Source organism: Felis catus, chromosome A1 (assembly GCF_018350175.1).
Source record: "Felis catus isolate Fca126 chromosome A1, F.catus_Fca126_mat1.0, whole genome shotgun sequence".
NCBI lineage: Eukaryota > Metazoa > Chordata > Mammalia > Carnivora > Felidae > Felis > Felis catus.
The window spans coordinates 192,760,322-192,783,830 of NC_058368.1; the positions used below are offsets into that span (position 1 = coordinate 192,760,322).

A 23,509-nucleotide genomic window follows, 5' to 3' on the forward strand; every position below is an offset into this window, starting at 1 on the left:
TTTCTCTGGAAGTCTTTCCTGATCTTCTCTGAGCTCCACAGTACCTGGCTCTCCACCAAGGATCACACACTCCATGGTCTTACAATGGTCTCTTACCTCGTCTGTCTGCCCATCTAGATGTGAGTCTTTGTGGAGAAGACTGTGTCAGCCCTGCTGTATCCCTAGCATCTAGCACAGCATCAGCAACAGTCGATTCATGAGTGTCGTTGAATATACGAAGATGAATTAAATCAGGACAAGTAAAGGGAAAAACAAAATAAGCAGTACAAAACTCATGGCGAAAGAACTGAAGCAATACAGTGGAGGTGGGGAATAGCCACCCCAACGGCGGTGGGGTCCTGGAAGCAAATGAAGGCTGAGAGAGGAACAGATGCGGATGCTTAGGGGCAGGGTCAAGAGCGGTATGTTGAAATGCAGACCAGGGCAGGGCAGAATGGATTCCCTGATGTGCTCCCATGACTGGGCTGGTATAAGAGTGCATGTCAGAATTTATAAGTCCATCATGGGAAAGAGGACCTGACTCTGGCTTCACTGGTGAGGGTCTCTAGTGTGTGAGCCAGTGGGTCCAGCAGTGTCTGTAATCCCCCCAGCACCACTCACTGCCAGGGACCCATCAATAGCTCTACAAACACCTGCTGAAGAATTCCTTCTAAGGGGGCGCCTGGGTGGCTCAGTTGGTTAAGCATCAGCTCGGGCTGTGATCTCTCAATAGTCAGATGGGAGCCCTGGGTCGGGCTCTGTGCTGACAGCGTGGAGCCTTCTCGGGATTCTCTCTCTCTCCCTCTTTCTCTGCCCCTTCCCAACTGGTGCACAGCCCTCTCCCTTTCTCTCTCAAAACAAACAAACAAACAAACAAACAAACAAACAAAGACTTCCTTCTCCATGTGTTTGTTTGTTCATTTACTGATAGGGACTAGAGGTGAGGAAAATACTGTCAATGAGATCATACCAACGCCTTTCATTTCTGTACCTCATCATCCCAGGTAGCCCATCATTCATCCAAGGACAATAACCCTTTCCATTACCGCATATCCTATTTTTCTGCAAAACCAACACTATTTGAAAGTGGGCAGGAAAAGGAGAAAAGGAACAGAAAAATACAAATGAACAAAAAGGCCTCTGTCGTGTCTCCTAATAAAAAATCTGCCATCCGGGCAGTGCCGTCTGGAGGCAGGTCTGCCCCCCTCCGCCCTCGTCTTTCTCTCCCACTCGTGCAAAAGCATCTCTGTGTCCTCTTAATCCTCAAGCAAAGCTCACACATTTGAAGAGCTTTTGGACACCCCTGGAAAACTGCAGTGCTCTATCTGTAGGCAAGGCCGGGATTATTGTGAGGCCGGCACCAGCCTCCAGTCTTGTCCCCGGTGCTGCCTGCACAGAGCTCTGGTTCTCATTTCAAGCATTCATCTGCTCCAATTTTGTCTCCTACCCGAGGTCTCAACCCTTAGCTGAATTACAATTAGTTGCCCTGAGGATCCTGGAGGAGACTCATTTCAGAGGAAGACGCCTTCTGCTGGGCAGCACCAATCTCGCCCGTTGTTAGCATCTATGAATTTCAACGCTGAGAACTGCCTCTGCTCACGTGGCCCAGAGAAATCTGTCTTTCGTGATGGCCCACATTTGCCGTACTTTGGACAGGCCTCTCCATAGTTCTGAAATTGCTTCTCCCAAATCTCATTTTTAAAACAATCACTGCTGAGTAAGTTTTCTTCCAAAGCTGCCTTAAGAATTTCTTCTCAGAACACGAATGATGATTACCTTTCTGAAAAATGCAGGTTGCAAAATCTGACAGCTAATGTGTAGGACTGAGGGGCCTGAGGTAAGAGTTCTCTGGGGTGCACGCTTGATTCACTGAGACAAAGGGGCAACACTCAGGGGCCTTAGTTCTCATTCTCATCTGTGAAATGGGATAGTATCTGTTCTCTTCCCTATCGTATTAGGGTCTGGCAACGGCACCACACAGGATCCATAATTTTGCTCTCTGGAGAAAGAGATGCACTTGGAAAATGTCATTCTTACGAAATTTACCTCTTTCTCAAGACTGTCACATTCTTTTATTATTGGAGGGTGGGTGTGTCATGTTATTTTTATCACCAAGTACAACACTGAAGAAACTGGGATATTAGAGGTGCAAACCATCGTAAGTCTAGGACTGGATGTGCTTGATAATGAGCTCTTTTTAGCAACAACTCTGCTCTTTAATACGCTGGAAAAGTAATTTATTGAGAAGTGGCCTTGGGGAAAGAAAAGAGTAAAATGCACTTCTGCAGATGTGTTTCATAAACAGCTGAGCTGAGGAGGCACAGGCCTCACTGGGAGCCCCAAGACGGGACTGTTGTCCCGTCTGCAACCACCAGCCGGGTGCTCTAGGTAAGCCCTCCCCCTGCTCTCGGCCTCGGGTTTCCCGTCTATAAAATGAGCAGGCTCAGTTGTATCTGTGGTCATTATGCACTTTTAAGCAGTGCAGCTCCTCTTACTGAACACCTTTTCGGGAACCAAATATAAACCATGCCGAGAGAGGGATCTGCACCCCACCTGCACCTGCACATACTGCCCACGGTGCTCCCCGAGGCACCACTGTGCCCTTAGTGCTCTGAGACGCACAGTGAAAGCCAGTAGCCTAGATGGTCTTAAAATTCGGGGGCACCTGGGTGGCTCAGTCGGTTAAGCACCCAACTTCGCTCAGGTCATGATCTCACAGTTCGTGGGTTCGAGCCCCGTGTCAGGCTCTGTGCTGACAGCTCAGAGCCTGGAGCCTGCTTCGGATTTTGTGTCTCCCTCTCTCTGCCCCTCACCCACTCACATTCTGTCTGTCTCTCTCTCAAAAATAAACAAACATTAAAAAAAATAAAAAAATTCTTTCTAGCTGTTCAAGGAGAAACGCTCGCTTCTAATCCAGCTGATGTTTGGTTTATTCTCCCTCTGGAAGACTAATGTCCTCGAGAGGGAGCCTGCCAAGTGCTGTGGGTCTACCCCCAGGACAGCTGATGCTTCAGAAAACAGGTGACAGGTTCCCGAGGCGGAGCACAAAGACACAAGGCTAGCACCAGTCACAGAAGGAACGTCTGTGTCTTCCACAGCCACCTCTGTCTCCGTGGCTGAAGACGACCCTGCTACTAATGTGGCTTTGTGTGGTGGGGGTGTAGCTGCCATGCATTTCCTTCCTTCCTCCCTCCTGGTTCATTCATTCACTAATTCGCAAACAGTTCTGAATCACCTGCTCTAGACCGCAAATGATCTAGTGACCTAGTGAGCAGGACTGACAACAAACAGGTCAACAAGTAGCCGTGCAACTATGCATGGAGAAGAGTGAATGGTGGTGGGGGTGGGGCACCTAACTGAAGAGGGTGTGAGAGTAGCCGCTCATGGGAAGGGCTGGGAAGAGGGTGTCCAGGCAGAGGGAACAGCATGAGTAGATACCAAGGCAGGACAGAACTTGGCCCGCCCCATGAGAGAGGGCCCAGCTGGGGCTGGTACACAGACGGCGAGAGTGAGTTGAGTATCACCCTTACTGCCTTATCACACCCTACTTACTTTCCCTCAGGAAAGACCACGTCAGTGAGCCCACTCAGAGCAGGCAAGTATCTCAGTCTTCTCCTCTGCAAAATGGGCTCGTTCAACACCTTCTCTAATGCACTTCTCCCTTTCCTACATCTACTCAAGAGGCCCCAAATCAAAACATTCATATTTCCAGCCACCCCGGCAGAGAGGGATGCCTGGATGTCAGAGTTCTGACCAAAAATCTTTCCCTGGGGGGTGGGGGGGGGGGAGATTTTCCTGAATAAGAAGGCAAAATCTTGGGAAAAAAAAAAAGGAGGCTTTGTTCTCTTTGCCCTTTCTGCTGCTTCTTGTCTGAAAGGCAGACTTTCCAGAGGTATAGCAGCAATTCTGCGACCATGAGGATGAGGAAGCAGGCACAGAGAAGTCTGGTTCTTTGATGACAGTCTGAGGCAGCTGTATCAATTCTGGGTCTTATTATGAAATTAATGAATGAATGAACCCCTTTTGTGCCTAAGTTTATCAAGTTTTCTGGTATTTGCACTCCAGTACACTTCTACATTACTACAAACAGGATAAAAACAGAACCTACTTCTGTTGTGAGATACTGTATACAGGGCCTCGGTCATGGCCAGGCACAGAGCAAGCATCAGTGAACGGTGGCCCAGACATTCCTGCTGCTGAAGAAAACCGGCCACCCCTTTGGCCAGTCACTCGATGGAGCGTGGGGGGCAGGAAGATGGGCGGGGTGGGCCCTACCTCGATCACTGAAGTCATCAACCAGCACGATCTCGGCGATCAGCTCCGGGGGCGAGCGGTTCAGCACGCTGTGGACGGTGCGGAGGAGGGAGGACCAGCCCTCGTTGTGGAAGGGGATGATGATGCTGGTGTTGGGGAGTGTCTCCAGGTAGCGCTTGCTGTTGCAGCTAGAGGGAGACACAGGGGACAAGCAGAGGTCAGATTCAGCTCTCCTCTCGCCAACAGAACTCAACAATTGGCTAACTGCAAAGCCCACTCCTTTCCAGCCTTTAGGGAATGAGTGAGAGCCAGGGATACCTCAGTCACTTCAGAACCTCCTTCCACCTAGCATCCTGAAGCCTGGCCTCCAGTTCCTGCACACACAGTACACAGGTATATGTATGCAAGAGCCCCCTGACTCTGTAGGAGAGCAGTTACAAACCAAAGCCAGCCAGCGCTGAGGGAGCAACATGGGGTCTGGCGCTCTCCATGTGCTAACTTGTTTAAGCCTCAACAGCCACAGGAAGGTAGCTACCCATCCTCAGGATTCCCAGTGGAAGACAGAGCTTCAGTCCAACTCTGGCCTCTCTCCCTACCCCTTGCACATTCCTCACCAGTGGAGGAGAAACCATTTATCCATGAGTTTGGAAGAACGGACTCAGCTTCACTGGCTCGGTCCCCTCTGCTCTCCCTCCCTGGGCTCTGCTTGCACGTTTTCTCCTCTGCTCTCCATCAGGCACATGGTCAGCTTGGGGTGGGAGGCTGTGCCCTGTGGGCCTTTAATATCACTGTAACACCCCCAAAGAATCAACACAGTTCCTTAGTATCATCAAATATCTAGTTGGTGCTCAAGTTTCCCTGCTCTTCTTATGTCTTTTTACAGTTGCTTAAATCAGGATCAAGACCACATGCTGCCTTCAGCTGATGTGTCTTCTAAGTCTCTTTTTTTCTTTACAATGTACTTGTTGAAGTAACTGGGTCCTTTGCCCTACTGGATTTCCTACAGTCTGCATTTTGCTGCTTGGGTTGCTGTGGTGTCTCTGAACATGTTCCTCTGTCCACTCTTCCTTGGTTCCAGTACTTTGGTGGTTAGATCTAGAGACGTGACCTACTTTGATGAGATATTCTGGCAACCTCTTCCTAGTGGTATGAGCATCCCAAAGGAAAAACATACTGTCCAGTTATCTTTCCTTTTGTGATGTTGGTGGCCACCGATGACCAATGTCTAAATCCTTCATTTCACTGGAGGTTTTTAAAATGGTGATACTCTTATTCTATCATTCTTGGTTTTCTAGCAGGGATACTACAATGAAGAAAAATGACCACATCAACAATTTGTTTACCCCGAAGTACATGAAAGACATGATACATTCTTGATTATCAGTTTTTAGAATGACTCGACTCCCCAGCATCTTCCAAAGACAGCCAATTATCTGTTTTCATTAGGAGGTCATAAATGTTAACATAATATGTTTCAGTTCACTGCAAATATTATTCTTTCTGGTTCCCAAATAAAACCATCATTAGCCCAAGAGAGTCTCCTCAAGTTGGCTCCTAGTCCTTTGGATATGACCCCAGAGTACTGATAACTTCCTTGCTTTCTGATAAAGATTATAAAAGATGCTCCAGGCTTAACTTGTACATTTTCTGCCCTCACCTGGATCAGTCATTCTGCCAAGGAACCCTGGCTCCTGATTATCATCGATATCACCATTTGGATCCTGCAATACGGACACTAAGGGCCTTCATTAACTACTAGGTTGGTTATTGTTTCTACGCCTTTACACTGGTCAGAGTCAAAAATATATCTTAGTAGATTCATCATGAGTTCATGCTAAAGTTTTATATTTAATATACAAGACTATGCAGTTTTACTTAAGCTTAATCTTATATATTGAATCTCCTTTTTAATTGAGATATAATTCACATACCATAAAACTCAACATAAAATTCACCCTTTTGAAGTGTCTAATTCAGTACTTTTTAACATACTTCACCAAGTTGTACAACCATCACCACTATCTAAGTCCAGAACATTTCTATCACCCCCAAAATAAACTTCATATTCATTAGCAGTCACTAACCATTCTCCCCTCCCCTCAGGCTTAGTAACCACTAGCTTGTTTTCTGTTTCCATGGGTTTTCCTATCCTGGACATTTTATGCAAATAGAATCATATATTATGTGGTCTTTTGTGCCTGGCTTCTTTCACTGAACATGTCTTCAAGGTTCATCCATGTTTAGCATGGATTGATACTTCATTCTTTTTATGGCTGAATAACATTTCACTGCATGGATATACCATATTTCATCTATGTATTCATCAACTGACTGAAATTTGAGTTGACTGATACTTGGCTATACGAATAACACTGGCATGAACACTCATGTACAAGTTTTTGTGTAGACATGTTTTCAGGTCTCTTGGGTATATACCAAGGAGTAGAATTGCTGGGCCATAAGGTAACTCCACGTTGAACTCTTCGAGGAACTGCCAAAATGTTTTCCAAAGTGGCAAGAACATTTTACATTCCCACCAGCAACCTATGAGGGTTACAATTTCTCCACTTTTGTTATTGTCCATCTTTTTGATTATAGCCATCCTCATGGGTGTGAAGTGTTATCTTATTTTGGTTTGATTTGCATTTTCCTAATGACTAATGGTGTTGAGTATATTTTCATATACTTACTTGGCCATTTGTTTACCTTCTTTGGAGAAATGTCTACTAGGAATATATTACCTTATGTGGCAAAAGGGACTTTGCAGATGTGGTTAAGGTTAAGAACCTTGAGATGACTTTGAGGACCCTGGATTACCCAAGGGGGTCCAATGTAACCACGAGTGTCCTTAAAGGTAGAGAACCTTTCTGGTTGGGTTGGAGAGATGAGAAGGATGGGGCAAAGAATGGAACTGTGAGAAGGACTCAATTCACCACTGCTGGCTTTGAAGACTGAAGGAGGGGCTCATAAGCTACGGAAGGTAAGCAGCCTTTAGAAGGTGGAAACATTCCTCGGCTGATAGCCAGCAAGATAACGGGGTCTCAATCTTCATAACTAAAGTCTGCCAACAACCCAGATAAGCAAGATTCCCCCAGAACCCCCAGGAGGGAACGCAGCCTGGCCACCACCTTGATTTTCACCCAAGGAGCCCTATGTTGGACTTCGGACTTGCAGAACTGTAAGAATAACTTTGCGTTGTTTAAACTCCTACGTTTATGGTCATCTGCCATGACAACTACAGAAAACTCATACACAAGAGTCATCTTTGATACCCAGTCTGTAAACATTATTTGGAAACACTTAAAATGTAGAAGATCTCACAAAAAATCCTCATGAGTCTCATGTGGCAGCAGTGGGCTGGAGTTGACAGTGGACACCCCTCTCTATGGGGCAGGTGCTCCCAGGGCCCCCTCAGCTCCTGCTACTCCCCACAACCTTACACCAGAGCTGCGTCAGTCCCTTGCATTGCCTCCAGGACCCCTGGAGACCTTTGAAGTTGATAGCCCAGAAGTAAAAGAGGGAGCTCCACAAGGTTGGTAAGAAGTTTTTTGGAGAAAATATGTGACAACTGGGGCAAGAAACGTAACAACAAAATGTCTCCTTTCCTATGCCACTGAATCAACTGTCCAAAGGCACCTGGGTCTCTCTGTAACTTACTTTGAAACATCTCAAAAAGGAAAATAGATTGACGGATGGAGAGAGGGATGGCCAGATATATGATAAAGTCAGTAGAGGAATACTAACTGCAGAATCTAGATGGTGCACATGAGCGCTCAATGTGCAAGTCTTTCAGAGCTTTTCTGTAGGTTTGATAATTTCCAGAAAGAAATGTTAGGGGGAAAATGGGTCAGGGTCACAGTCCCCTTAGTTTCAGATTCTGCCTTTGCTGGAGGCACCAAGGAAGCTGGGCGGGGGAGAGTAGGATTGAACCCCTGGTGTCTGGCAGTGAGGTCAGTTCCAGCTGTGTGGACAGGACCCCCCCTAATTCTGCTGGTCCAGTTCTGCTGGACAAGTCGGTCTCTTTCCCCTTGGGACCTCGGGACTTCCTTCACATGCCATCTTGCTCCTCCATCTGGCTGGGTTGTTTTTATCCAGGCCTCACGCAGCTCCCCTCGGGCCCTTCCCCCACCTCTAATCCCTTTGGTTATGTCAGCCAGCTTTCTCTGGGAGCAGTCTCTAACTTCATTTCGTTGGCTTTCACAAATAAAGCACCTCTTCTTAAAAATCCCTTTCCCTCAACTCGGCTGGGTCCTCTGTGGCCAAGAAAAGACAGGCGATATCTAATTTGCTACAAAAGTTCCTGCCTTCCATCCAATTTCACAGGAGGCCTGTTGGATTGAAGCAGGGTTGGGGGCGGTTGGTGGTAATAAGTTGCCTGGAGTCCACGGGGTGAAACACAATAGAGCTATTACCCCGTAGAGAGTCCTGGCTCTCTCAAATCCCAGGCTGGGCCCCACAGCCTGCCAGTAGACACGCAAACACCAGCATATATTAAGGGCAGTAGGTAATGCTACGATTGACTAAATTTATTTCTAATTTAATTTAATCATGGAACTAAAGACTATTCAGAACTCAAATGAAAGGCTCAGCTTAGATCATAGCCTGGAACATGTACCTTTGTTAGGGGGCCTGGGGGCTACTCTTTTTCTCCCTCCTCTATCCATCCACTCATTTAGTGACTAAATAAACACCCAACGACACTTGACTTTTGCCATGGGCACTAGTCATTAGTTTGGTTCCAGCTTAGTAGAGGCTCTTTGTTTAAATAAAAAATTGTGTGTGGGAATGCAAGCTGGTGCAGCCACTCTGGAAAACAGTATGGAGGTTCCTCAAAAAACTAAAAATGGAACTACCCTACGACCCAGCAATTGCACTACTAGCCATCTATCCACGGGATACAGGTGTGCTGTTTCGAAGGGACACATGCACCCCCATGTTTATAGCAGCACTACCAACAATAGCCAAAGTATGGAAAGAGCCCAAATGTCCATCGATGGATGAATGGATAAAGAAGATGTGGGATATATATATATACAATGGAGTATTACTCGGCAATCAAAAAATCTTGTCATTTGCAACTATGTGGATGGAACTGGAGGGTATCATGCTAAGTGAAATTAGTCAGAGAAAGACAAATATCATATGACTTCACTCATATGAGGACTTTAAGAGACAAAACAGATGAATATAAGGGAAGGGAAACAAAAATAATATAAAAACAGGGAGGGAGACAAAACAGAAGACTCATAAATATGAAGAACAAACTGAGGGTTATGGGAGGAGTGGTAGGAGGGGGGATGGGCTAAATGGGTTAAGGGGCATTAAGGAATCTACTCCTGAAATCATTGTTGCACTATATGCTAACTAATTTGGATGTAAGTTTAAAAAAATAAAAAATAAAACAAGTTAATAAAAAAAATATATAGGTAAAAAATAAAAAAATTAAAAAAAAAGTGTGTGACATGTGGAATGAATCTCTCCAGTATCCAGCAAGAAACTTGGTTCCACAGACCTACCCAACAGCCACCTTCCTGTTGGGCGTTCATGCAAACAGCCCCTTCTCTCCTCTTCTTATCAGGCCTCAGATCACAGCAGCAAGAGGAGGCCTGGGGATGGTGGGGAGGAAAGAGAAGGCCACTCCGTCCCCAGTGACACCCCCGTCTTAGCAGCCCTCTTTAAGACCTGTCTGCATGTTGTGTCTTGAGGGTTCAACACTGGGTGATGGGGTGTGCCCCGTTCTTTGGTGCGTGATAAACACGAAGCATCCCTTTGCCAAGTTCCTTCAGAAAGCAGCCAGAGAATGTGGTCTTCGGGAAGGGAAACTAGGGCACTGCTCCCAGTGCGAGGAGGCTGGGCTGGGCTATGACCACACAATAACAACTCTGCCTCCCCCCAGTTCATTGTGCCTGATGGTTTACAGAGCACTCTTCCTTCTCTCTCCTCTAATCTATATGCTAGATATATAGCATATCTGGGGTACCAACCCCAGGAAGGGAGAAGAACCAGAGTGCTGATCCCATTTTCCACATAAGGAAAATAGGGCCCACACTGGTAAGTGACTTGGATCCAGGACTCATATCTAGATAGCATTTATTTATTTACTTAATTTTTTAAATGTTTATTTATTTTTGAGAGAGAGAGAGAGAGAGAGAGAGAGAGAGAGAGAGAGAGAGAGAGAAAGCACAAGCAGGGGAGGGGCAGAGAGAGAGGGAGACACAGAATTGGAAGCAGTCTCCAGGCTCTGAGCTATCAGCACAGAGCCCAAAGTGGGCTCGAACTCACAAACTGTGAGATGGAGACCTGAGCCGATGTAGATGCTTAACCGACTGAGCCACCCAGACGCCCCTAGATAGTATGTATATAAAATACTGCTTCTTTTAGCTGTTGTGACAGGTGTCACGTGATTTCTCATTGTGGTTTTAATGTGCGTTTCCCCGATGATTATTGAATGGCTAAAAGAAAACATAAGAAATAAGGGCTGGTGAGGATGTGGAGAAAAAGGAACACTTGTGCACTGTTGGTAGGAATGCAAACTGATGCAGCCACTTGGAAAATAGTATGGAGGTTCCTCAAAAAATTAAAAATAGAAATACCATATGATCCAGTAATTCCACTACTATTTCCCCAAAGAAAACAAAACCTAATTCAAAAAGATACATGCACCCCTATGTTTACTGCAGCATTATTTACAATAGCCAAACATGGAAGCAGTCCAAGTGCCCATCGATAAACAATGGAATATTACTCAGCCATAACAAAGAATTAAATCTTGCCATTTGCAATGACAGGGATGGAGCTAGAGGGTATGATGCTAAGTGAAAGCACTCAAGAAAGACAGATATCATACGACGTCACTCAGTGTGGAATTTAAGAAGCAAAACAAATGAACAAAGATAAAAAGAGACAAACAGAAGAATAGATTCTTTCACTACAGAGAACAGATGGGTGGTTACCAGGGAGGAGGTGGGTGGGGGGGTGGGTGAAATAGGTAAAGGGGATTAAGAGTACACTTATGAGCACTGGGTTACATAGAGAATCATTAAAATCATTACATTGTACACCTGAAACTAATGTAACGTTGTATGTTAATTATACTTGAATAAAAACATACCACAATGTTTTTCTTGATGACAAAAGTGATAAGGATAAAAGTCTAAAAAACACAGAAAGGCTAACAACCAACTGGTAACCACAGGAACACCCTAACACCTGGGGCTGACCTCTGCTAAACATTTAGGGAATGTCTTCCTTTGCGCTCTTCTCTGAACGTGTATTTGTTCCTATGACATGACACATGGCAAACCCATTTGATAGCGTCCAAGTCTCTGTGGGCTCCCAGTGCAGCGTGGCCTCTGAGGTTCTTGGAAGAGCCCCTCTAGGGGCAGAAAAGAGCAGAGTAGTGCCCTTGTAGGGAGTCAAAGCAGTGACACCATGTAACTTCCAGCACATCAATCTTGATGCCCCTTGCCTCAATATTTCTGGCCCCCAATGGCACCATAAAAGGGGCACTGTGGAGTTTCAGACCTTTAACCAAATCAAGTGAAAAACAGTCCATCCCTTGCACAGGCACGTCCATCACCACCTGGTTCACAATCTGATGAGGTCCCAACCCAACAGGGCAAAGTTTAGTTACACGTGCACAGCAGAAGGACAAAGGGGCATGGCCTGGGGTGCTCCCTGACCCACTCTGAAACGTGAAAAGAAGAGAAACAAAGTGACAGTCCATCTAGAGGGAAAGATTAAATAAACGGTGAATACTTCAAACTATGGAATACTGATAAGCAGTTAAAAATAAAGTGGAAGATGATAATGATGATAACAGAAAATATCTATTAAGGATTTCCATTATGCCAGGCAATGTTCTAAGCACTTTATATGCAGAAAGTAATTTTATTTAATTGTCACAATGCTCTTTCAAGGTAGAGACTATCATTACTCCCTTATAAAGAGGAGGAAACCAGACACAGAGAAACCAAGTAACTTGCCTAAGGGTCAAACAGCCGGTAAGGGCTACAGCCTGATTTAAACCCATCTGCCCTTTACACATATTAGTAGTTTTACACAGATAATGTAGCAACGATATTAATTATACAAGCCAAAAGAAGAATGAAGACATAAAAGACAAAAATTGAGGGAGTAGGAGTCTGATGCCCTGGCTTCTAATTTCTGCTCTGCATGCAACAATCCAAGCCCCCTCTTCTTGCTGGACCTTAGGTCCCCCTCATGCCAATAGGAAACTGCATAGATGCAGTGGGCAAGACCTAGGTGCCTGCTCTGTATTCTTTCTCCTTCTTTGGTAGTAGCATCCTGATTTTCCTTGAGGAATCTTCCACCTCTCAACTCTACAGGGTTCAGGGGGAGGTCCTTGTTGCCTTGAGGCTGGGCGAGGGAGTCTGGCTTAGCCAATCAGAACACTGCATCTTCCCAACCACAGTGACAGTTCAGGAAGAGGCCACCTATAAATCAGAGTAGATCTTTGCTGAGATAACCAGGAGAGAGAGAGGCTCTTTTGTGCTGAAACTGAACACGGGAGGATATAAATCTGGTCTGCCTGGGGCCACCATGTGTGTTCCCTTTCTTAAACTGAATTCAACAGAATGGAAAACAGAGCCAAGAGTTGGAGAGAGGTTCCTACTGGCATCATTTAGGGATTCGGATCCAGCTAGAGATGAAGCCAAGCTCTGCTCCTGGTCTTTCTAGTTACGTGAGTCAATACATTTTCTTAAGTCTGAGATGGGTCTCTGTCACTCATCACTAAAAGAATCCTTGCTGTTTTAACTCTAGGCCCTTTCGGTCAAATGAATCTGTTTTGGACTTAACGATGGTTTGTGAAGGACAGAGGCATAAATGGTTCCCCAGGAGTTACCTCTGATCTGTAGGGGGCAGCTTCTGTCTCCCGCTGCAGAATTCATCACTGCTCATCACTGACTGGGAGAAAGGGCCTGGGCTGAGGGCTGTGGAGAGGGTGGGAGGCATTGGGACCACCGGGAGATAACTGAGCCCATCTGTGACTGGGCAGCCCCCAATTTAATACTCCCTAAAGGATTCTGAGCTCTTGGGGCACAAAGACAAATCTAATATACTGGCTCTCAAGATGCACCCTCAGGGCTTAATGCTGGAGCACTAGAATATAAAAGAAAAGAAGTCAAAATCAAAGGGAAGCATTTCAAAAATCTTCTCTCCAAGTCAACTTTGAATAGACCAATCCAATCATTTTGAAGGGAATTATGAAAGACATTTAATTCCCTCGCACAGGACACCATCCACAGACCAAACTGAAATACAAGTCAGTTGAATAAACCTGATGTTGTACATGCCTAAGGGAGAAAAAGTGGTCTAGATCTGGGTTCAAGTCCTGACTCTCCACTCTGCAGCTGGCAGAGGGTAGTTTTCTATACTCACTCAGCCTGTTTCTTATCTATCACATGGAGATGGTAATACCATGAGAATGTTATAACTAGGCAAGACTGCACATTAAAAACAGCCACATGGAGGAAGTAGTTACCTCTGTCCATCGAGGTGGGTAAATGTGGAAGAGAAGTCACAGCAAAGAGAATGCTCCTGATTTCAATTCTCTTGGAATCAGGGATGGATATTCCAGAGAAAGACATAGGGCTTTAGTAAGGCTTAATTAGAGTTTTGCTCTTGTAGACATGAGTCCTATTCTTGGTACCCCACACTGTAGCCAACTCATGGCTCAAAACATTCTCATTTACTCACTCCCCCAACCATGCATGTATTCAAGAAATGTTTACTGAGCCCCTGCTATGTGACAGACACTCTGCTAAGCCCTGGGGATTACCCTAGTGAGGAACAAGTGATTGTCCCTAAGGGGATAGTGTTGAATGGGAGGCAAATAAATAAGCAGTAATACATTATGATAATTTTTCCTACCTCCCTGCATGTGGCTGTGAGGTGAGAGCAGAACGAAAACAGCCAAGAAAGACAAAGCATGAGGGCATTAGGAGTGGTGTACCCTCATGTCCAGCTCTGCGCCTTGCCAACAGAGAGCAGGTCATTAATGGTTGCTGGGTTGAACTGGAGTTGGAAGGGCCTACTCCAACCCTTCTGTTTTCCAAGTAAGGAGGTGAGGCTTACAGAGGTTGCACGGAGATCCCAGACCACAAGGCCAGTGGATGTTGGAATGGGATCCGACGCTGGCTCTTTAGTTAAAACACAAAAAAGAAAGCCTTTGGAAACTCTGGATGTAAAGAATAAATCTGAATCATACACAGTTTCAAGGAGCTGATGTCTGCCGTCATGTTCCAAGTGCTGCCTGTGGGCTTGGTGGGTCTGTGGGCGGCTGGACCACACAGCCTAGAGATGTGGGTCTCTGAGGGTTATGATGAACTTCAGCATATAAACTACCACCGGTAGGAATGTGGATGCTTTCAATAAGCTTGCTGATATCTGTTCAACGTTTGTTCACATTTATCAGAAGTAGTTTGTATGGATGTGGAGCCAAAAAGACAAACTATTAGTTGCATAACCTTGGGCAAATTACCAGACCTCTGTAAGCCTCAGTTTCCTCATTTTTAAAAATGGACTTACTGGTATGAGGTGAGAAGTGAACAGGATAGGAACATGTTGGTGCTCTGTAAACACAAGGGTGCATCAAGTGCCATCTTGGTCTGAAAAGAAACATCTGTGCTGATGGTCAATCATGGTGCCTGCCTTGGCCATGCCTGAGGAAGGCTAAGAAAGGAGTCCTCAGTGGGTCCCATGACCACACCTTCCCTGGACATCATGGTGCCTGGGGCAGGAGCAGAGCCCTGGCCCAAGGGCAGTCAATCCATCAACTTGCCAGTGGTCAACAGCCTAGCAAGAAATGTGCCTAAATGAGGGGCACCAGGCCAAATTCTCTTTCTCTTTCTTGGAGATACACCTTGATGTATGGAAAGGGAGTCTAAGAGTTAATGAAGAAAGTTGACACAGAACTATACAGAGAAGAGCTAAAGCCTTGTAACGATGGGATCCAGAAATGTCTATGGGTGAGGGTGTCATAAGACAATCTAGTGGAAAGATCTTCCCATTTCAGACACTGGGAGCCCTGGCTATGCCATGGTTCCACCTCCCCCTCCTGGAGAGCCTTGCTGGCTTTTCCCACATTCCAACTGGCTACATTCCCCTTTTCCTTTAATGCCTCTGCCTCCTTGCAGGGGACTGGCCCACTGGTTAAAGTAACTTTGCGGCCAAGGAGCCCATCCTATTCCTAAGTCCATTCTCGGGAAAGAAAAACAAAAACAAGCATCCAAAAATTGTACTTGAGCTGAGTGAAGTGTTCTTATTTCCTCTTTATTATTTTGAAAAGAATGGGTTCTTAAGGAATTAAGATTTCTAAACTCTAGAAGTCACACTAATATGGAAATCTGGACTTCCAGGTCACGGACAGGTGAGGCTGTTAGGACACACCGTATTGTTTCATATGATCAGTGATGCTCTATCGACATCATGCCGACTGAGCCACGATGGCATCATAAGCAGTCACCTGAAGCTCATGGTGTTCCACCACCACTGTGCTCTCTACACTATAGCAAATTGTTCTTCAGTAAATAGAAGGGTGAGTGGTGGTGGTGGTGGTGGTGGTGGTGGTGTGTGTGTGTTTTAAGGGAATGATCATTTGAAAAAATCCTTGTGGAGTGACTCTGTTGTTTGAAAGCTCCCAGTGTTTGTACTCTTAGATAAACAACCTTCTTCTAGAAATGGGTGCACCATTTTAGCACTTTCTCATGGGAACTGAATCAACACGCCCTCCTCCGCCAAACAGATGATAATTTCAAGCTTTCCACTGACCAGATGGGCCTTGGGGAGTTGGGTTTGTGTGTCTTGGGGGTGGCAGAAGCCAGGATCTCTTTGGGTTGAGGAAGAAGGCCCACTACTGTTTCCAGGCCACATGCGTAGCTTCCACATGGAAAGCCAATGAGAATCACTGAATTAGGAAGGCTGGAAGGGCCCGAAGGTCACCTTGTTTGCATTCCTTATTTTACAGATGAGGAAACGGAGGCCCAGAATGGGGAGATACCTTCCTAGAGTCACAGAGTGAGATGACATGCCCATATCTCAAAGAGCGGGCCTTGAGAAAGAGTACTGCCCCAAGTGGCAACTGCAGGTGTGGGGAGGGAAGTGGGGTGGGCTAGAGATCTGGATCCAAGTCCCACATTTAGCACTGGGTCACCTTGGGGAAATCACAGCCTCCCTAAGTCTCAGTTTCCACTTGGGTGAAATGGGGATAGGATTCCGTCCTCCTGAGGCTGTCACAGGAAGGAAAGAGATACCTTAGGTGAATACAGCATCTGGCTCATAAATGTCAGTTTCCATCATCAAGAGGTCACAGTGTAGGTCATTTTCCAGCAAATGGTTTCAGTATTCTGCTGTCCTTCCCTCTCTGTTTTGCATAAAGGAGAGTCCCTTATAATAAAACATTCTCAGCAAGACTATGTCCAATGGGCTCTGGAGCTACCAAGAAGTTAAGAAGAAGTTATAAATAGCTCCAGGCTCTGGAACAAAAGGAAGAAACTGGGTTTTAGTGGGCAGAGTGTGAAAAGCTCCTGCCCCCCTATCCTCCCTCCAGATGCAGATCTGGGGCCTCTCATGACACATCCCTTCAGCAAGCCTTCTCTCCTCAGCTGGGGCTTGGCTCCCAGCCCTTCTGTACACCTCTCTGGGGGATGGGTCAGGTGCTGGCTTTCTCTTCAACAGCCTGGCTGGAATCAGAGGAGCCAGAAGATTAGTGTGACAACATGTGCCAAGGCTGACATCTTGACGAAGGTCCCTTTCCATTCAGGGCAGGCCTTGCTAAATGCCAGAAGCACCTACCGGCTCTTCCCTCTTCTTAGTGGATAGCGCAGAGTATCACAAAGGCTTGTTATGATTAATTATGCGCCATCCGTTCGTCACCACTGTTCCACCCCCTAACCCACACCAGGCTTCAGATACAAGCAGTACTTAAGGGATCTTGGTTTGTGTTCTCTTTTCCTTCCCTTCTGAACTCACATTTTGGAAAGCCCTTGGTTCAGACCGTATCTAGTTTTAACACAGTTGTAAAAGCAACACAAAAAAATTTTTTAAAGCACACAGCGAAATCCAACAGTTTCTTCACATGGCTGTCCCACATGACAAAAGGTGGTCCTCCCACAGATGTAACACGCAAGGTATTCCACGTGCTCAAGCTTTAAACACAGGCTGACAGCAGGAAGGAGGAACTCTGGCTGATCAACATTGGCATGTCAAGGTGCCCGGAACGATCGGCATGAAATAACCACCAGAAGGACCACACTTCAGATCTCAGTTAAATGCCAATCGCCAGGCAAACATCGTTAAGAGGAAATGGGCTTTAATTATCAAGATTCTTGATTCATGAAAGAGGAAAAAAGAAAAAACAAAATTGTAAAGACATGTGTTCAAGGAGGTTGCTGCCACTCTGTGTCCAGGAACAGAGAACTGAAAACCATTGGTATGCCCATCGACAGAGCAAGGGCTGAGCAGGTTAAGTTCTTGTGGAATATTACACAGCTGTTAGAAATGTCTTGGAAACCTTAAATATGGAGAACAAACAGAGGGTTACTGAGGGGGTTGTAGGAGGGGGGATGGGCTAAATGGGTAAGGGGCATTAAGGAATCTACTCCCAAAATCATTGTCGCACTATATACTAACTAGACCGGATGTAAATTAAAAAAAAAAAAAAAAAAGAAAAAAAGAAAAAAAAGAAATGTCTTGGAAACATGACTTCAATATAATAAGTAAAAAATGCTACTTGTAGAGGAGTGCCTGGGTGGCTCAATGGGTTAAGCATCTGACTCTTGACTATAGCTCAGGTCATGATCTCATGGTTTGTGAGTTCGAGCCCCACATCGGGCTCTGGGCTGACAGTGCAGAGCCTGCTTGGGATGTTCTCTCCCTCTCTCTCTGTCCCTTTCCCGCTCATTCTCTCTCTACCTCACTCTTTCTCTCTCTAAAAATAAATAAACTTATTTTAAAAAGCTACTTGTAGAATAAAATATGTATAGTACCACCAGATTTTTGTAAAAACAAAACAAAACCAAAAACAAACCCCTTCATATGTCTATATATGTTCCATAAACAAAGAAAAAAAAAACTATAAGAGGGCTAAACTGTTAGCTTTCACTACCTGGGCAGATTTAGGATTGGAGGTGGGTGATTGGGGGGGGGGGGGGACTATTGATTTATTCCCCCCCACCCCCGAGGTTTACAGTCAGGGGTGAACGATGTCCTTATCTATGCAACACGGCTCCCCAACGACCTGCTCCACTTGTCTCACCGCCATGCTGCCCGGGATGCCACCTTAATGAAGGGAGAGAACAGATAATCACCCTTATCTTACAGTCATCTTTCTCCTTTTCCTTAAACCCTTTCAAGGCCAACACCACTTCGAAATCAAACTCATCTCTGTAACCACTTTTACTGAGTGTTATTTGTCTGCTCCCGGACAAACATGTATTACCTTCAGCACGGTGAGTGAAATGCAACCTGAGTAGTCTTCTGCTTGTGTCTATTTATATTTATCTAGCCAATCCTGCTCGCTATGCCTGGCCCAAGAACCTTGACGCACAAAGGATTCAAATTTAAAAACTGTCTCCCTCCTTCCCTGTGAGGAATAGGTCTCAGTCTGCTGTGTGTGAAGCAGCAAAAAGAGCATGTGCTTGGATCCAGGTTTGAGTCTTCTCTGCTTTCTACTGGCTGAGCTCAGCTGAGGTTCAGTTTGTGCGTCTGGAAAATGGAGCTAGTGATCCCCGTTAGATACAAACGATTTCAGAGAGGCTGGAGTTACAAAGAGTTGTAACAGTGTTTTTGTAAATGAGAAGACAATGTTGAAACCTAAAGGAAAAAAAAATATGATCACACAAAACCTCAAAGTGGGAAGAAATAAATCGAGGCAGGCTGGTAAAGTGCTCAGCCCCATGCTTGGCACACAAGCACTTGATAAATGGGAGACACTGTTATTACTCATGGAGAACACAGCATCCATTTCTAGAAGACTTAGAAAATGCATTTGTCTGCAGAAATGATAAAAGAACACAAACCACACATCGGCTCATGGGGATGTCAAGTGGTTTTTGCCTAGCATAAATTGTAGGGGATATATATGCCCGTTTTGACACACAGCCATTTTTGCTTACAAGCCATTTATCTCCGTAATTTCAACCCAAGGGCTGAATTCACTGAAATCCGCTTTTAAAATTACAGGAAAGAAGTCAATTGGAGAGATTTTGTTGGCTGCCATTTTATTGTAAGGCTCATGAGGACCTTTAAATTCCGGTATTAGGTCCGATGGGTCAATCACTGTTGTCTGTTCAGAAGAGAGTCGTTTAATTTCAGAGGAGAACTGATTTGAGCCTCCTGAAAAATCAGTGATGCTCCCAAGGAAATGTGGACTTTTTCCTTTCCCAGCTCACAAATCACTCAGGCGACAGCCCTTCTCTCCGCCCTCCTGCCCCTACCTACACAACCGCCCTGCTAACAGCTGCCAAACTAGGGAGGCTTCACCCCTCCCGGCCTGAGCATCTCGGGGGTGCTCATCTTATACTGAAGTACTCCATTATAGAAGTGCCAAGCAAGCTCACTCCAGCACACGAATCATGATAAAAAGGGTAAAAATTGCTAATACTTACTAAATATGTCTTCCAAGCCTGTCACTGTTCTACAGAGGGTCTGACAAACCTCTCCGCACCGTGGCGGGTGGGAGAGGGGTGGGTGCGGACTCCAGCCAGTCATTCCCATTGCCGACGGTGGGCGGGGGTGGGCACGGCCCCTGCCGTGACCCGAACGTGCGCACAAACTCCGTCATCCCACACACCACACCGCAGACCACAGCCGATCTTGGATCATTTTTAGATTTACTATCCATTACGCCTCAAGCACTTCTTGCTATTCAAGGAAAGCAAGTTAATTAAAACCACAATAAAAACACAGCAACTCAAAAAGGATCCCGTCACCATTCCCATTTTTCACAACATAAATGGCACCGTTTATTAAACTGCCTACTTGACCTCGTCACTTGGATGTTTAAGAATGTCTTAAACTTGGCTGAAATAAAAATCTTGACTTTCCCCAAATCTGCTCTCCTCCAAGCCTTTGTTCCTGTAAATGGCAACTCCATCTTCACAGTTGCTCTGGCCAAAAACCTCGCATTGTCTCAGTCTCTTCTCTCTCTCTCGCTCTTTTTTTTTTTTTTTTCCATATCCATCTTGTCTATAAGTAAATCCCATCATCTCCACCTTCAAAATATTCTAGAACGTGGCCACTGCTTCTCTGCTCCTTCTCTGCCACGGTGGTCTGAGTCATTGTCCCTCTTCTCTGCCCGCCTGGCTGTAATAAACTCCTAACTGGCTTCCCTGCTCCACTCTTGGCCGCCTACAGTCTATTCTTAACATAGCAACCGAAGTGATCCTTTGAAAATGAAAATCAGACTATGTCGCTCAGTGCTCAAAACTCTCCAGAGTTTCCCGTTTTACTCCCTTTGGTCAAAGCCAAAGTCCCACTGTGGCCCTGACATCTCTCCAGGCTTGCTTCTCATCACTTTCCTCCTGGCTCACTGGGCTCCATAAGGCAAGCATGATGGCCCAGGGGCCTTTGCACTTATTGTTTCTTCTGCCTGCAGGACTCTTCCCCCAGTTAACTGCCCTGCTAGATGGACCTCACACTTCTTCATATCTCTGTTCATATGTCATCTCATTAGAGAGGCCTCCCACTAGCAGGGAAATAAAAATCCATTCCATTCCTATTACTTTCTCTACCCCTCACTCTGTTTATGTTTCTTATATCATTTATCACCATCTGAAAAAATAATGCATTTATTATGACCTCTTCCACCCAGTAGAATGTAAACACCAGGAAAAAAGGAAATTTTGGCTATTTTGTTCATTGCTGTTTCCCCAGGGACTAGCCTATACAATAAGCACACATGGTAAGCCCATGATAAATATTTGCTGAATGAATGAATGAATGAATGAATGACTCACAGAGACAGTTAATAGTGACTAACAGGCTTGAGATTTCCTTAAGGCAGGGACTGACACTTGACCGCTTTAGTATAAATGAGTAGGGGCTAGCTGTATTTTAGGTGGGCTACAGACTCGGGGTGGAGGAGTGGGAAAGAAGCCCAGTGACTTTAGATTAGGTTCCTGATTTAATTAGCTCTGGGTACATCCATGACATGGCCGTGCAGGGGGCAGGTTACATCCCTGGCCTTTCTTGCTCAGGTTTACATCACCATTTGAGAAGATTCTGGGAGTACCAATAAAGATCAGGCTTTCCTGGTTCTCAAACCCTCAGCATCAGCAAGGCCACAAGGTCCTTGAATAGGACCTCAGCATTGCCAGCTCTCCTGGGCCCATGGGGCCATTTCCCCCTCAGGGCTTTCCCTCTTCCTGATTCCCTACCTCTTTTTCTGGGCGTTTTGGATACTGCAATGGTTAGCAAACCACGACAACAAATCCATTTCCAACTAAACTCTAGTTAGAACTCAGGGTGTACCTGTGTGACTTTTGCCCCAGATCCCTTTCCCTCCCCCATTTTGATTCTTCTATTTGCTGATCTGAAAAAAAGGTGAGTAATGACAACGATAACAATAACAGCACCTGTCCAATCTGTTCATGAGGGACACTGGTTGATAATGTAATTTTCTCACAATATCTTCGCCTTGTTTTAGTATCAAGGTAATGCTGAGTTCACAATGAGTTGGAAAGTACTCCACTCTCTTTAATTTTTTGGAAGAGTTGGTGTAGAAGAGTTGTTTGTATTATTTCTTAAATTCTACTTCGTGGAATTCACCAATGAACCCATCTGGGCTTAAAGTTTTCTTTGTAGGGAGGTTCTTAACTATAATGTCAATTTCTTTAATATATATAGGACTATTTTGGTTAATTATTTCCTTTTCGAGTGAACTGCCAAGGAATTTATCATTTCAACTAAGTTGCTGAATTTACAGGGATAAAGTTGTTCAGAATATTCCTTTACTATTCTCCTAATCATTATAGAATCTATAGTTACATCACCTCATTCCTGATATTGGTAATTTGTGTCTTCTCTTTCTCATCAGTCTGGTTAGAAGTTAATCCATTTAATTGATCACCTCAAAGTGTCAGCTTTTGGTTTCATTGATTTTTTCCTATTGTTTTTCTCTTTTCTACTTCATTGATCTCTGCTTTGATCTTTTTAAAATTTCCTTTCTTCTGTTTATTTTGGATTAACTTGTTCTTATTTTTCTGGTTTCTTAAAGTAGAAGCTGGTGTTGTCAATTTGACACCATTTTTCTTTTCTAATATAAGCATTTAATGCTACAAATTTCCCTGTAAGTACTGCTTTAGTGACATCCCACAAATTCTGATATGTTGTTTTCATTACCATTCAGTTCAAAACATTTTTTTTAATGTTTGTTTATTTTTGAGAAAGAGACAGAGCATGAGTGGAGGAGGGGCAGAGAAAGAGGGAGACAGAATACAAAGCAGGCTCCAGGCTCTGAGCTGTCAGCACAGAGCCCGACGCGGGGCTCCAACTCACGAACCGTGAGATCACGACCTGAATTTGAAGTCGGATGCCCAACGGACTGAGCCACCTAGGCGCCCCAGTTCAAAACGGTTTCTAATTTTCCTTTTGATTTCTTCTTTGACCCATCTGTTATTCATATGTGAGTTATAGTTTCCAAACATTTGGAAACGTTAAGAGACTGTCCTGTTATTGGTTTCTAAATTTAATTCCACTGTGGTCAGAAAACATACTTCGCATCACTTGAATCCTTTTAAATTTATGGAGACTTGTTTTCCAACCCAGAATATGATCAATCTTGGTAAATGCTCTGCATGTACTTGAAAAGCATGTACACTCTGCTGTTATTGGGTAGAATGTTCTATAAATGTTAACTGGGTCACGGGGTTGATGACGCTGTTAAAGTCTACTATATCCTTGCTGGTTCTACTTGTTCTACCAATTTTTGAGAGAAAAGTGTTAAATCTCCTAATTGTGGCTATGTCTATCTCTCTTTGCAGTTCCATGAGTTTTGCTTCATGTATTTTGAAGCTCTCTTATGAGGTACATAAATATTTAGGGTTGCTATATTCTCTCACTCCTTTTTTTTTAAATGTTTATTTATTTTTGAGAGAGAGAGAGAGAAAGAGAGTGCGTGAGCATGCGTGAGAGCAAGTGGGGGAGGGGCAGAGAAAAGGGAGACAGAATCTGAAGCAGGCTCCAGGCTCTGAGCTGTCAGCACAGAGCTGACGTGGGGCTCGAGTCCAGGAACTGAGAGATCATGACCTGAGCC

At 45.0% G+C, this 23,509-nt stretch overlaps 1 protein-coding gene and 1 long non-coding RNA gene across 3 annotated transcripts in view; both read right to left on the reverse strand.

The window, feature by feature from the left end:
• Positions 1-23,509, reverse strand: part of GALNT10 (polypeptide N-acetylgalactosaminyltransferase 10) — a 223,165-nt gene that overhangs the window by 97,017 nt on the left and 102,639 nt on the right. For both annotated transcript variants that reach the window (XM_023260250.2, XM_023260253.2), the window contains exon 4: positions 4,255-4,421. In XM_023260250.2, the coding sequence (XP_023116018.1) occupies positions 4,255-4,421 (167 nt within the window). The remainder of the gene's footprint in view (positions 1-4,254; positions 4,422-23,509) is intronic.
• Positions 14,356-22,694, reverse strand: LOC109503531. Its single transcript, XR_002745288.2, has 2 exons — positions 18,444-22,694; positions 14,356-17,767 (listed from the first exon to the last, which is right to left on the reverse strand). It is a non-coding gene; the product is annotated as an uncharacterized LOC109503531 (long non-coding RNA).